The sequence below is a fragment of the Rosa rugosa genome, chromosome 3 (genome assembly GCF_958449725.1).
Source record: "Rosa rugosa chromosome 3, drRosRugo1.1, whole genome shotgun sequence".
Taxonomy (NCBI): Eukaryota; Viridiplantae; Streptophyta; class Magnoliopsida; order Rosales; family Rosaceae; genus Rosa; species Rosa rugosa.
The window spans coordinates 49977201-49990839 of NC_084822.1; the positions used below are offsets into that span (position 1 = coordinate 49977201).

At 37.4% G+C, this 13639-nt stretch overlaps 1 protein-coding gene across 1 annotated transcript; it reads left to right on the plus strand.

Moving 5' to 3' along the window:
* The first annotated feature begins 11978 nt into the window (after positions 1–11978).
* Positions 11979–13502, plus strand: LOC133737893 (putative UPF0481 protein At3g02645). Its single transcript, XM_062165367.1, has 2 exons — positions 11979–12133; positions 12375–13502. Exon 2 carries the CDS (start codon positions 12411–12413, stop codon positions 13500–13502), a length of 1092 nt encoding a protein of 363 aa, XP_062021351.1. The 5' UTR covers positions 11979–12133; positions 12375–12410.
* Positions 13503–13639: the final 137 nt, after the last annotated feature.

A 13639-nucleotide genomic window follows, 5' to 3' on the forward strand; every position in this document is an offset into this window, starting at 1 on the left:
TTTCCTGCACTTTATTTCCCGCAGTTTACATTCTTGTTATTTATCTTCTTGCATTTTATTTGATGCACCTTTACATTCCTGCACTCGTTAAGAAAATCACCAGAACGTTTGGATCTAGTAAACAAGTTTTCTAGCATTCATGCGTTTCTTTGTTCATACCCGTATAGAATCAAGGCATCAGGGTAATAATTTATACTTTGATTTTATTTTTACCGTGACTTGTGAGTATCTGCATCCCATAGATCTATCAATTGTCACTCGCACTTTCACGTTCACTCACCGAGTTGCACAGCCCGAACATTCCGGCTAGGTAAAGCCGATCCGTGCTAAAGTCCTTGCATTCAAGGCAGAGAGAACCCTGCGGCCGAGATTGATCATTTCTCGGCCCACAATCAACTGATCAGAAGTCAGATCGGCGCAAGATCTACAATCTATAACAAAACCTTGCTTGGCCTACCGGCCGCGAGTTGGCACGCCCGCTCACACATCACCACTCCAGAAGGACACGTGTAAGCCAAAGAAGCCCTCGGCCCAGTGACACGCGGCCGAGACAATTTTTGAGCGAACAGTATGACTTCACTTTTCCCTCAGTCGTCTGTTCCTAAAACCTCAAATCAAGCTGGGTGACCGACCGACACTTTTCCCTTGGTTGTATGACTTCACGAACTATTTATCTTGAATGGGTGCCAACTCAGTCCCATTTCTTCTCAACATGGTTGTACACGAGAGTAGCTAAATTCAGGTCCAAACAGAGTCCTCGCTCCTTAATTAAAATGCGTGAAATCGATTTGATCCAAGCAAAATTAAGTTATAAGATAATATTTCACCCAAAAAAAAAAAAGTTATAAGATAATCCCTTTCATAATTATAAGATTTGCCAGCTTTCCCCATTGGAATTCATCATCTGAAGGTCTAGCTTTAATTCAAAACATAAAAGATGACTAATAACACTTGTATTTATATCTATATTATATTTAAGAAAAGAAAGTTTGTCAATCATATTTGAAAATTTTTACGTAAATATTTCATAAATATTAAAAAAACATAAAAAATTTGTTTAATATGAGAGGTAATAACGTCAAATAAAAAATAACAAAAAATAATATTTAAATTTGGGTTTTTGTCTATTTACCCTAATTTTATAGATTTTTTTCCCACTTACCCCATTAAGTTTTTTTAATTCTCTCTTACCCATGAAGTCTCTAATAAGATATTCCTTAATACCCAATTATTATTATTATTATCATTATTATTTTTTTTCAGACTATTTTACCTTTACCCCTTTGTTACATAGAGAGAGAGAGAGAGAGAGAGTGGAAGAGAGAGAAACCATAGGAGACTTCGCCGGAGTTCGATTACCGGTCCCCGGTATCCGGCCAACGATTGCTGGATTTTGGTCACCAGCCGCCACCACCGGACTTCTCTAAAAACCTCGCCGGATATCCCCAAAGAGGTCGTCGGAAAGGTTTATTATCCCCCAACAGACCTCTATTGCCCCCCAATAGAACTTTTAGTTGCCAGAATGGAAACTAATCTCCCTAAATTTAGACAAATAAAATTTTGATTAAAGAAAAAAAACGAGGAGATTACATCAATTCAAAACGTCTATTGCCCCCCAATAAAACTTTCAGTCGCCGGAATGGGAACTAATCTCCCTAAATTTAGACAAATAAAACTTTGATTAAAGAAAAAAAAACGAGGAGATTACATCAATTCAAAACGTCTATTGCCCCCCAATAAAACTTTCAGTCGCCGGAATGGGAACTGATCTCCCTAAATTTAGACAAATAAAACTTTGATTAAGGAAAAAAAAAACAAGAAGATTACATCAATTCAAAACGTCTATTGCCGGCCCCCCCCCCCCCCCCAAATAGACCTTTAACAAACCTCTATTGCCCCAGTAGAACTTTTTTTTTTCCTTCATTTTCTTTCCTGTTGGGCCTTCTGCCCCCATTTTACCAAAAAATTAAAAAAAATAGAATTATAAGGAATACTTGGAAACCACGAAAGGCATGGTTAAAATTGGTCCCAGTTCATTTTCTCTCTGGAATATAAAACCCTTTGGAAAATTCTAAACCCCTGGAAAACCAGCCAAAAATTACCTGAGCAAAAATCCAGCGAAACCCAAAATGATGGTGGCAAGGTTAATGAGATTGCTGCCAAAAAGAGCTTTAATTCGTTCTTCGTCTTCATAAGTAAAGCGTCTATTTTATTCAACGTCGTCTTCCTCTGACGTCATTTCGAGCACGGCTGCTGACCTTGCCGGAGTCGGCGACGACGATGATGAAGATGGACCCGACTACTCTAACCCAACTGTTGGTTCTTCTGCATCGGAGGAAAAAAGGGAGTCGATCTAGTCGAGATTGAGGCCGCGGAAGTGGAAGACAGTTAAGCAGAGAAAGCCCATGACCATATCGCGGGCCAAGCGCGAAACGATGGGGCGCTCTATGTCGTCGACAGATCCCTGTCACCATTCCGCAAATCGTCTAGTCCAAATCAGACGGCGTCGAAGAGTGTAGAGCCATGGATCTTCTGCGTCGCCTCCGCGGTGGTATAAGCCGCCGTCCGGGAAGAACAACTCTCCATGTCGCCGTGAAACTTTCTCCGGCGAAGGTGGCCGGTGATCTGTACCGGATATGGAGAGAGAGAGAGAGATGAGAGAATGGCATAAAATGTAGTTGTTTAATTAGATTGAGGGTATATTTGTCATTGTACTATGAATTGAGTTAGTAGGAATAAAAATCTGCTGGGGTAAGTGTTGAGTCACAAATTACTTATGCGATTGTGCCCCATAATTATGAAAATTGTTTTGTCTTCCATGTTATTTTACCCTTTTTAATCCATTTCCTTTTATTTGTAGGAAATCTTGCATTGAAAATAAAATGATTATTTGAGGCTTGAAATGTGGAGATTTGAAGCTAGGGGAAGAAGACACGAAGATTGGAAGAAAATTGCAAATCGACTTTTTTGGCGATTTTTCCGGCAAACTTTTCCGACGAGCCGCCACTCATGGAGGGTCTTTTCTCCAGCAAAGGAGGACCATGTTGGTGAGAATCTCCCATCACTTGAAATTCAAATATCTCCCTTCACCTTGTCCTTTTGTCACCTTGCCAATTTGGGACCATTTGGGGGACAATGGTGTAAGAGCATCTTTTGCACACTTTGGGACCATAGAGGACACACATAGCCGATCAAAGAGAGGCAAAAGACCAATTATTCAGCATTCTTGACTCCATTCAATCATCTTCATCCTATCCAAGATCAATTTTCTCTCTAGGGAAGAAACCACCATTTCCACCACTAAAACCACCATCTCCACCTCTATACCCTCCATTTCCACCACTACAACCTCCATTTCCTCCACCACTCAACACCACAACTCACCTTAGAGATCCCAAATTTCACTATTCTTACCAATATCAAGAGCTTGGAGCAAGGAGAAGGAGGTGACTACCACCACATCATGTTCTTGGAGACCCATCTCCACCACATCTTCCGACATCATCAATAGTCACCCTTTACTCTCTATCTCTTTATGTATTTGATGTTCAATAGAATGTTGAAGCTTGTGTATCTAACTATGTGTGAGTAGTGAACTAGTTGGGGCTAGGGTTGAAAGCCCTAGCCAAACTTGCTTGTATTGATGCTTTTGTTTATAAATTGATGCAAATTCATGTTGTCATTCTCACATGCTAAGTCAATAGTTGAATGCATTACTTAGACCTAATCAATTTGAGTTATGTGTTTGCCATGACATGAAGTTTTTCCTAGAGATTGATTACCTTTAGGCAAAAAGGGAGCATGAAAGCACACCATGTGTGCATGTGAGGGTAGTGAGCTAAAATCACCTAGAGATAGGATTGGTTTGCTTGCTTGGTTACCTAAACTCTAAGCTTTATGCATTTAGGGGCAAAGGATTGAGACCTATCCGGTAATTGAATTTGTCTCTAGGTAGTTAGCTCTAGACTTATCCGTTAGAGTTAATAAAATGAAAGGGGTTTAAGCCTTAGTAGTCCAATCCGGATGCTAAGAGGGTAGTTGGACAATTAGCTTTGCATCATTCATATTCAATTGCTTTAATGCTTGCAAGGGAGGCAAAAGGTGAAACCCGATGCCCTAACTCTCATCCATTTGATAACAACTTGTTTAGTTTAGCTTAGTTTATATTACTTGCTTTCATTGTCTCAATTTGAATAGAAACCAATCTCAAAATCAAAATCAAATCTCTACACACCATCTTGCACATACTCACCATGAACTTTGGTTCACTTGTGAGCCTTTGTTTGTGATTGTACATTTGCATATTCTTCTAGTTTTTCCTTAGGTTTTCCCTAGCTAGGAAAGGATTTACCAATCCTCGTGGGTTCGACATCCTTACTTAATCCCCTATTCTATAACTTGTACCTCTTGCACTTGAGGGTGGCTTCAATGCTAACAAGTTTTTGGCGCCGTTGCCGGGGATTGGCTTTTGGCCCTGCTGGCCGGCGGGGATTGGCTTTCACGCCAATCCCCGCCGTCCAGCAGGGCCAAAAGCCTGGCTCGGCCTGTCAAAAAGCCCGCAAAAGCCCGCCTTGGTGGGTAGAGGGCCGGCCCGTCAAAAAGCCTGCAAAAATCCGGCCCGGCCCGTAAAAGCCTGTAAACTATTATATACGTATGTGTTATATATATATATATATATAGCCCTTCTTGGCTGCGGACGTCCGTTCCTAAGCTAAGGAACGGATTTCCAGTTTTGACTCACTTTTCGATCACATTTTCACATCTTAACCGTTCAGTTTTTAGGTATATATGAGTAGATCACTTCTTCAAATTTTCAGCCAGATTGATGATCGTTAAGGCATCCAAAACTGCAATTTACCATTATAAACACGAACGGTTCCGGTTCGACAGATTCGGTTCGTTCGTGTAAATTGTTGTTTTGAATGCCTTAACGATCATCAATTTGGCTGAAAATTTGTAGAGATGATCTATAAACCTAAAAACTGAACGGTTAAGATGTGAAAATATGATCGAAAAGTGGGTCAAATATGGAAATCCGTACCTTTTGCTTAGGTACGGATATCCGCCCTGAGCAAGGTTATATATATATATATATATTTATAAACACACATATATCTATATAAGTATATATATTTATAAACACACACACACATATATATAGATATGTGTGTGTGTGTGTTTATAAATATATATTCTTATATACACACACACACACACACACATATTCTATATAGAAGTGGGGCCCACTTTTTAGACTGTGGAAATGTCTATTTTGCCCTCCTTGTGGGCTTTAAAGTCCGAAAAGTGGGCTCCCATGTCGGCTCCAACTCAGCACATGACGTCATCTTTCGAGTCAAATTCAAATTTTGGACTCGAGTGATGTTATTGGAGAGTATAGGGACCATCGTAATCGATTTTCAAAAAGAGGGACCAAACTGATTTTAGCCCCAAAATTCAGGGGAGTAAACTGAATTTAATCCTATATATAAACACACACACACACACGTGTGTGTGTGTGTGTGTGTTTATATATGTTTGTGGAAGTTCTCATACTTCTATATAGAATATGTGCATATATATTCTACATATCATGACGACGGTTGACCAATTCGATCGGATTCGAAAATATGGTGAAATTGGCTAAATTTTTTATCACACTCATAATTTATTGTAATAATCTCATCCAACGGTCGGTTTTTCCATTTTTATTGAATTGATATGGGTTGCTCTTTGGAGTGCATGATATATAAGTATAGGTTTATAAGAGTAACTAAGTTTGACCAAGTTGATCGAATTCGAAACGAGAACCAAATTGGCAGGATTTTTTACAACCACCATAAAACATTACAATCTCTCTATCGAGCGGTTGGTTTCTCTAAATTCATTTCCCACTTCATGGTTGCTTTAGAGTGAACCTAAACAATTTAAATGCAATATATAAGTCATACAACTTTAGGAGGCAAATTGGTATACGTCAACGTCTTTATAATTAAAATTGAAATTTTTATCTTATATCCATGCATATCCATCGATGAAATATTTATAGACGTGATGTAGAAAAATAAGCAAATTTCGCGGTTGTTACGCTATCGGTCAACCAAGAAGACATAAAAGTGACGACGGTTGACCAATTCGATCGGATTAGAAAATATGGTGAATTTGCTAAATTTTTTACCACACTCATAATTTATTGTAATGATCACATCCAACGGTTAGTTTTCTTATTTTCTTTGAATTAATAGACGTTGCTTTTTAGAGTGTATGATATATAAATATAAGTTTATAAAAAAAATTAGTATCTTTAAAGATTTATTTGTAAATAAAGCCCGCAAGGCCCGGCCCGCTACTACTAAAAAATATAGTAATGCCCAGCCCGGCCCAAGCTCGTTATGAATGGGCCGGACCGGCCCCGGCCCGTTGATGAGGCCTAGTTCTCCCTGCAATAACTATTTTATTCCATTCAATTTCTTTTTTATTTGAAAAAAAAAACTATTACACATGTAAAACATGTATGAAGAAGGTTAATTAGTTATATTTAAGAGGAGATGTTGTCTGTCATAACTGATTTTTTGACCTTTCAACCCTCAAGTTTTAACGGTAAAGAACAAAAATAGTAAAACAAAATAAGCATAACCACCCACAATTCCCACACCCATTAGTGTTTTTATTATTTGCGTGCCACCACTTAGCATTTTAAAAAGATAGAGTAACAACTGAATCGATCCTGCTGACCAGGAATCATTTGCACACTTACCGTCCGATTGAAATTGGACGGTTGACAAATATTTAGATTTTGGGGGAGGAGCCTGGTCAGCAACTGACCAGGGATCATTTGCACACTTACCGTCCGATTGAAATCAGACGGTTGACAGATATTTAGATTTTGGGGGAGGAGATCTGTCAACCGTCCGATTGAAATCGGACTGTAAGTGAGCAAATGATCCCTGGTCAGTTGCTGACCAGGTGATCGGGACTGACAACTGAATATCAACCAACATATAGTATTTCAGCTTGATATCTCCATAATTAAAAATTGGAAATCTCAATAACAGTTAAATCGTACTCTTGTTAGTCTACATCTTTGTCATGGTTACTGTCCATGCCTGTATTTTCGTACTACAGCTGCCAGCTAACACATAAATGCAAAACGAGTAGTTTTTAAATTTTTACAAGGACAACTAGTCTACAGCAATTCAGTTGTAATACGGCACTTACATTAGCGATTGCAAGATTGAATTAGAGCAACTCCAACAGCTTCCCTATATTTTTTGTATAATAGGGAGTAAAAGTCAAAACTTTAACATCTTTTTCTTCTCTAACTCCAACAGATTCCCTATTTTACAGCAATCTCTAAAATCTCCATATTCTTCCTTAAATTTTTAGAGATTGCTGTAAATATAGGAAATTTGGTTTTCTCTTTCCTCACTTTCCCTAAAATAGAGATAGTTATAGGGAATCTGTTGGAGCAAAAGAGGCTTATTTTTCTCTAAAGTAGAGAAAAATCAAAATATGAGGAATCTGTTGGAGTTGCTCTTAAGGACCAAGGGGCCACGCCCATGCTCTGTTCATAAACTTGATGGGGTCATGGGGACATGGAAGGTTACGACAATGCTTGTGCAAAACGTTTCTGTGTCGATCTGTCATATAGTTCAAGTACGTACAATCAAGTAATGAACAACTTAATCGATCAATGACAAAAACAAATTATGTGATCATAATCTTACCAATTAGATGATAACATGCATGTCCAAGATTTGCATCCCTCTTTTGTTTGCGGGTTTCTTGACTTCTTCCCACTTCCTCTGCCACTCTCATGTTCTTTCTGCATCCAAGAAAGCAAGCCTAGCTTTCTTTTTCTGTTGATGAGTCCAGTTACCTCATCCTGGGACTAATACAGGCTTTTCGGGCTCAGGATTTTACTCATTCACAATTTTCTGTTTCACTCATTCACAATTTTCTGTTTCTCCTTGAGCAAAAGCGTCCTCCACATCATCTTTTGCAAAGGCTTAATTGACGAATCACCTCATCTTTCTATAATAAACACTTGGTTCATAAACTGAAAGTTTACATGAAGGATCCTTGTACAGATATATCCCTGAGAAAGATACATTCACAGGCAGCGGTGGTGTCAAAACCTTAATAAAAATAAAAAAAAATAGATCATTTGGGGGGTTTAAAACTATCCAAGCTTATGTTTGGGAGGCAGAGCCCCATAAAATAATTATGTACTTCAATTCATGAAGACGAGCATTCTATCATTTAAATTTCTTACACAAACATTTTTCTTTTAAACATACAGGTTTTATAAGACGCGATCCTAATCCTAAAAATTCTCTTATTGACCAATTTAGTTCAACCCATAATTAATGGAGTGACAAAATTAGAGTATCCAATCCAAAATCAATTCGCAATGAATATATAAGTCTAAAATCTTACTAAACAATATACAAGGTGTTAAATTTCCCATATCAGACAAACTCTCAAGTCTTTATATGACCTCGTGGTGAAAATTTAAGTCAAACACATAAACAAGGAGCATAAGAGCATGCATAATGATTGAGCCTTGCTCCGATAACATGATAGAATTACCAGAAGAAACATTTTCTGTGGCCTTTTCTTCTTTATATATATTATCCATTTCAGATCTTTGGTATTAAGATCAATGATAACTCAACCCCAAATAACAGTATTTAGTAAACTGATGCTTCGACTTACACATATGATGAACCCTGTAATTTGAACTGCTTAAAAATTCAGTTTCTGTGGTCCAAAGAAAAAGTAGTCGGTTCCTCTCTAGGCTCTAGCTATTTGAATATTTGATTGTTCAATTTGTTGCTACTGTCTTAATCTTTATCCTGTTTATCTTTTTTTTTTTTTGCTAGTGTATTATTTATGTAATTGATGCTGTAAAATTGTCGTGTGGGTTGGGGTCAACGATTATTGTTAAAAATTGTGGTTCATTTGCCTTGCTTTGAAAACATGTCCAATGTAGGTTCATTGATTTTTACTGCAACCTTTACAATCATGTAATTCACATTTGTGTTTGCTCTATATGCTAACTTACATGCTTTCTCAAGATACACTAGTGTTTAACGCGTGCTCTTGGATTCTGGCACATGAAATAACAGATAGCCACATCGCCCAACTTCAATCTTTGGGTATGTACTACCTGTTTTTATCAATGAAGTTTATTCTTTCACTGCCAAAAAAAAAAAAAAAGTCTTCATCGTTGTCGCATTCACCAAAGTCTTCGTCGTTGTAATAAAGGCTTGACGAATCAGTCTCATATGTAGGTAAGACATAAATGCACTTACATGAGCGATTGCAGGTTGAATTAAGAACCAGGGGGCCATGCGCAAGCTCTGTTCATAAGCTTGACAGGGAAGTGAAAGGTTACGGCAATACATGTGTAAAACGTTTCTGCGTTGATCTGTCATATAGTTCAAGAACGTACAATCAAGTAATGAACAACTTAATCAATGACAAAAACAAATTTTGTAATCATTATCTTATGATAACATGCATGTCCAAGATTCAAGGACCAAAAATTTTCGAGGAAATTTCGATGGTCCCGGAAACGGAAATTTCAAGAATATATCGATTTCTGTAAATAATAATAAAAAATTATGGAAATTTGAAGAAAAACATAGAAATTTTAAGTAAAACTTTTAGATATGTTTATTTAATCAATTGTCTACTATATATGAAAAGAAAACCTTAATAAACATTGTTATATAGTAATTTGTAATAATTTAAGATGAAACGGTAAATGCTGAATCGCCTACAACTCTGAAAATTTTAGAAATAAACATCTTTTTTTTTTTTGATGGCCGGAAACCCAATGAGATACATTCTTTGTACATATCATACATTACACCTTGAATTGCATGAGTAACTTAGAATCACGTAGAAGACTTATGAGGTACAAAATTCAAAATGTAATTGATTGTTCTATGTTAGTTATTGATTGAACATTTACCTAAGTTTTCAGATTCGTAGGCAAAATGAATATATATTAGAATGTTGCAATGATAACACAAGTGTAGGTGCAACAGAGTTGGCTAAGGCTCTTGCTCAAAGAGCAATGAAGTGACCAAGGTTTGAGCCTTGGTGACTTTGTTGATTTTTTTTATTGGAATTTTTGGCCAACTATATGTCTGCCACATGATGTTGATGTTGCATGTGACTGATGTGAGAAAGGGTGGTAGAGTGGTGGTGACTTTGCGTGTGACTGATGTGAGAAATGGTGGGAAGAGTCGGAAGGTTCCGGAAATTACCCAAAATTTCAAAAAATATCTTCAATTTCTCGATATTTCAGGATATTTCGGAAAATTTCGGAAAATTTCTAAAATATCCGTCGAAATATACTTGGATTGTCACGGAAATTACCCAAAATTTAGCAAAATATCATCAATTTCTCGATATTTTCGGAAATTTCGGGAAATTTCTAAAATATTTGTCGAAATATACTTGGATGGTCACTGAAATATCGACACCCCAAAAAAAAGAAAATTTCGACGAAATATAGCCGAATCTTTCGATTTTTTAGTCCTTGCCAAGATTTGCATCCCTCCTTTGTTTGCGGGTTTCTTCCCACCTCCTCTTGCCACTCATGTTCTTTCTGCATGCAAGAAGGTAAGCTGTAGCTTTCTTTTTCCATAGAGACATGAACTTTACAAACCTCTACTACTTGTGCATATTCATCCTCTCCAAATGGAATCCAGTATGTATCACTTAGCTTCACTGTCGGTAATTGAAAAAAATCCACAACTTTGTTTGCTACAAAGTTCTCTCGTAGACCATTGTCAATTATTACCGAGCATACCTTGTCTTTGATGATACATGTAGTTCGGAAGTCGTCATAATCCGGCGTTGTGGATATTCGACGTTCCATATATATATATTTGGATTGATGAGGTTGTCCTAGGGTGAATCCCTTGACATGTTCCTCTTCAATGAAACTTTCTTTGATAGATACTCTACGACCAGCGTCGTTGAGGTTGGTGGTAGTGAACTTCTCCCTTGGATCGTCGTTTGCTAAGGAGCGGGTGATACCCGCTCTGATACCAAATGATGTGGGAAGTGTGAACACTATAGTAAAAGGCTCCGTCAAGCGTCGAAAGCCAAATGAGATGAGCTAGAATCCACTAGCAATTACGGGCACAACTGTAAGAAACATAGAGAAACTTCTCTAATATTTGATTTTTTTTTCTTATTGATAACTTGAATGAAAATTACAATCTAAGAGGTGCCTTATATAGGGCACATAACATAAACCTAATACAACTAGAAAACAAAACGAACAATTTATTATAGACTAACACTAGGAAATGTAATTAAACCTGATTAAATAAAATTCGGAAATAGAATCCTAGATACTAAAAAATATTACGCTTGGAATCTCAATCAAGATTTTGCTCGAGAATCCCGATATATCCAAAAGAGTAATTTATGATTAACTCCATCATTAAGAAGCCTATTTGAATACCAATTTCCAATATTCAAATTATTCTTCTTAATATGAAGACGTCTCTTTCTTTTCGAGATTTTTTATTGAAATTGGCTAAAATTTCGTTCTACATCACTTGTTTATCATTTACTTACGTTTATAGTACATGAATAGTTGCTGTTGTACGTCTCACAACGTTATTCATACCAATGATACGTGGAACAAATTAACATTAACTCTGTAACTGTTGTAATTGATGTGGTGGGAATGGGGCCTTCCATGATAATAATTTCACATTACAACAACCAAAAACATGGAAAGAGCAAGAAAAAGGCAAAAGTGAAAGAAGATTGAAACAGGGAAAGGAAAAAGGAAAAAGACTCGACTTAGTGACTTTCTGTTGCTGGTGCAAGTGTACTTTATAAACCTCCAGCAGACAAAGAAGTGTTTCATATACCAGACTCAGGAGTGAAGCGTAACAAGTTTGCTTAGCTATAGCAGGTACAAACACTCATTTCTTTCGCTCTTTTTTACTTCCTATATGCTCAGTGCTTTTAAATTTACTTCTTGAAGGTGCATAGATTTTGCATTGCTTGTGCTCGATTGTTTCTAGATTGTAGCATTATAGTTCATCTGAACTTTTGCCAACAATGTGAACCTTTTGTTTCCTCTGAATGTTTTCTGGTAAGTAATGTTTTTGTGATAAATTGTACTCCTAGAAGTCTACATTCATTATAGTTTTCTTAGGTCTGTAGTTACCATCTGCATTTTGAGTTTCTTATTGCTAATTTGCATGATTAGGACTCATGAATAGATTACAAAGGCTGCAAAATAGTAATCATCACTAGCTACGTACATGATACAGAACACAGAAATATCGAGTGACTTCTACTTTGTTTATTTCTTATGGCTAAATTGCTTGCAGGCTGTGCAAATCATACGTACTAAAACTAATTTGGATATGGGAGAGCTACAGCCAAAAAATCTGAAACATAAGTTGGAAGAGGTGTGTCCCCTTTCCCCCCAGTGTTGTATCTACAGGGTTCCAAAGAGACTACGTGATGTGAATGAGAAGGCATACACACCTCAGGTGGTCTCAATAGGCCCGCTTCACCATGGTAGAGAAGGCCTAGAAGCCATGGAAGATCACAAAATACGGTATGTGAAGGACTTTCTGGAAAGGACCAAGGTAAGCATGGAGGAATGTTTGAAAACCTTGAAAAAGTGGGAAACAAAAATCCGTGCTTGTTATGCAGTAAAAATTGAATACAATGAAACTGAGCTTGTGGAAATGGTTCTTGTAGATTCCATTTTCTCCTTTGAGCTCCTGCTGAGGTTTTCTTACCCAACACTGCAAGAGGAAAAGGTTGACCGTTTATTCGGAAAACCACGGATGCTAAGGGACATAACATATGACATGTTATTGCTTGAAAATCAGATCCCATTCTTCATTCTTGAGTATCTTTATTCCTTAGCCCTTGCCAGTAATACCATTCCTCTGCAACATAATATGGTGCTTTCTATGTCTGAGCTTACCCACCGGTTCTTGCATAATAGGGTATACATAAGGCCATTTGAAGAAATGAAGGAGAAAATCAACCATGAAGGAACAAAACATTTTGTTGATTTTGTCCTCACATGTCATCGACCTTTAGAGCTTCCCCAGAAGAAGAGACTCAAGACTTTAACCATACCAAGTGCAACAGAATTATACCAGTCCGGAGTTAAATTTGAGAATGTCAATGACAAAAACATATTTGACATAAAATTTGAGAATGGGGTCCTGAAAATTCCACACTTGAGAATCAGAGGGTCAACAGAAATTTTCTTTCGGAATCTCATTGCCTACGAGCAGTGTGAGCTCCATGATCACTACATCAACGATTATGTGTTCATCATTGACCGCCTGGTTGACAGTTCCAAGGATGTGGACTTGCTTGTTAAGAGTGGAATCCTTGAATCTAAGCTACCGGATAGTGAAGCAGCGGCAAGTTATATCAACTCCCTTGACTTGGGGCCTGAGGATCCTAGAAGGAGCCTAGAGGGGGGGTGAATAGGCTCACAGCCAATTATTTCGTTCAAAAACCTTTCTCAGGGATTGCAACAGGGTGATCAATCCTGAGAACTGATAATGAACAGATTGTATTGTAAATTCAACAAACCAACTAAAGCAATAAAGAACACATGTTT

Bases quoted from the DNA above. Each gene is read 5' to 3' on its own strand.
- LOC133737893 (XM_062165367.1), top strand. From the start codon at position 12,411: ATGGGAGAGCTACAGCCAAAAAATCTGAAACATAAGTTGGAAGAGGTG.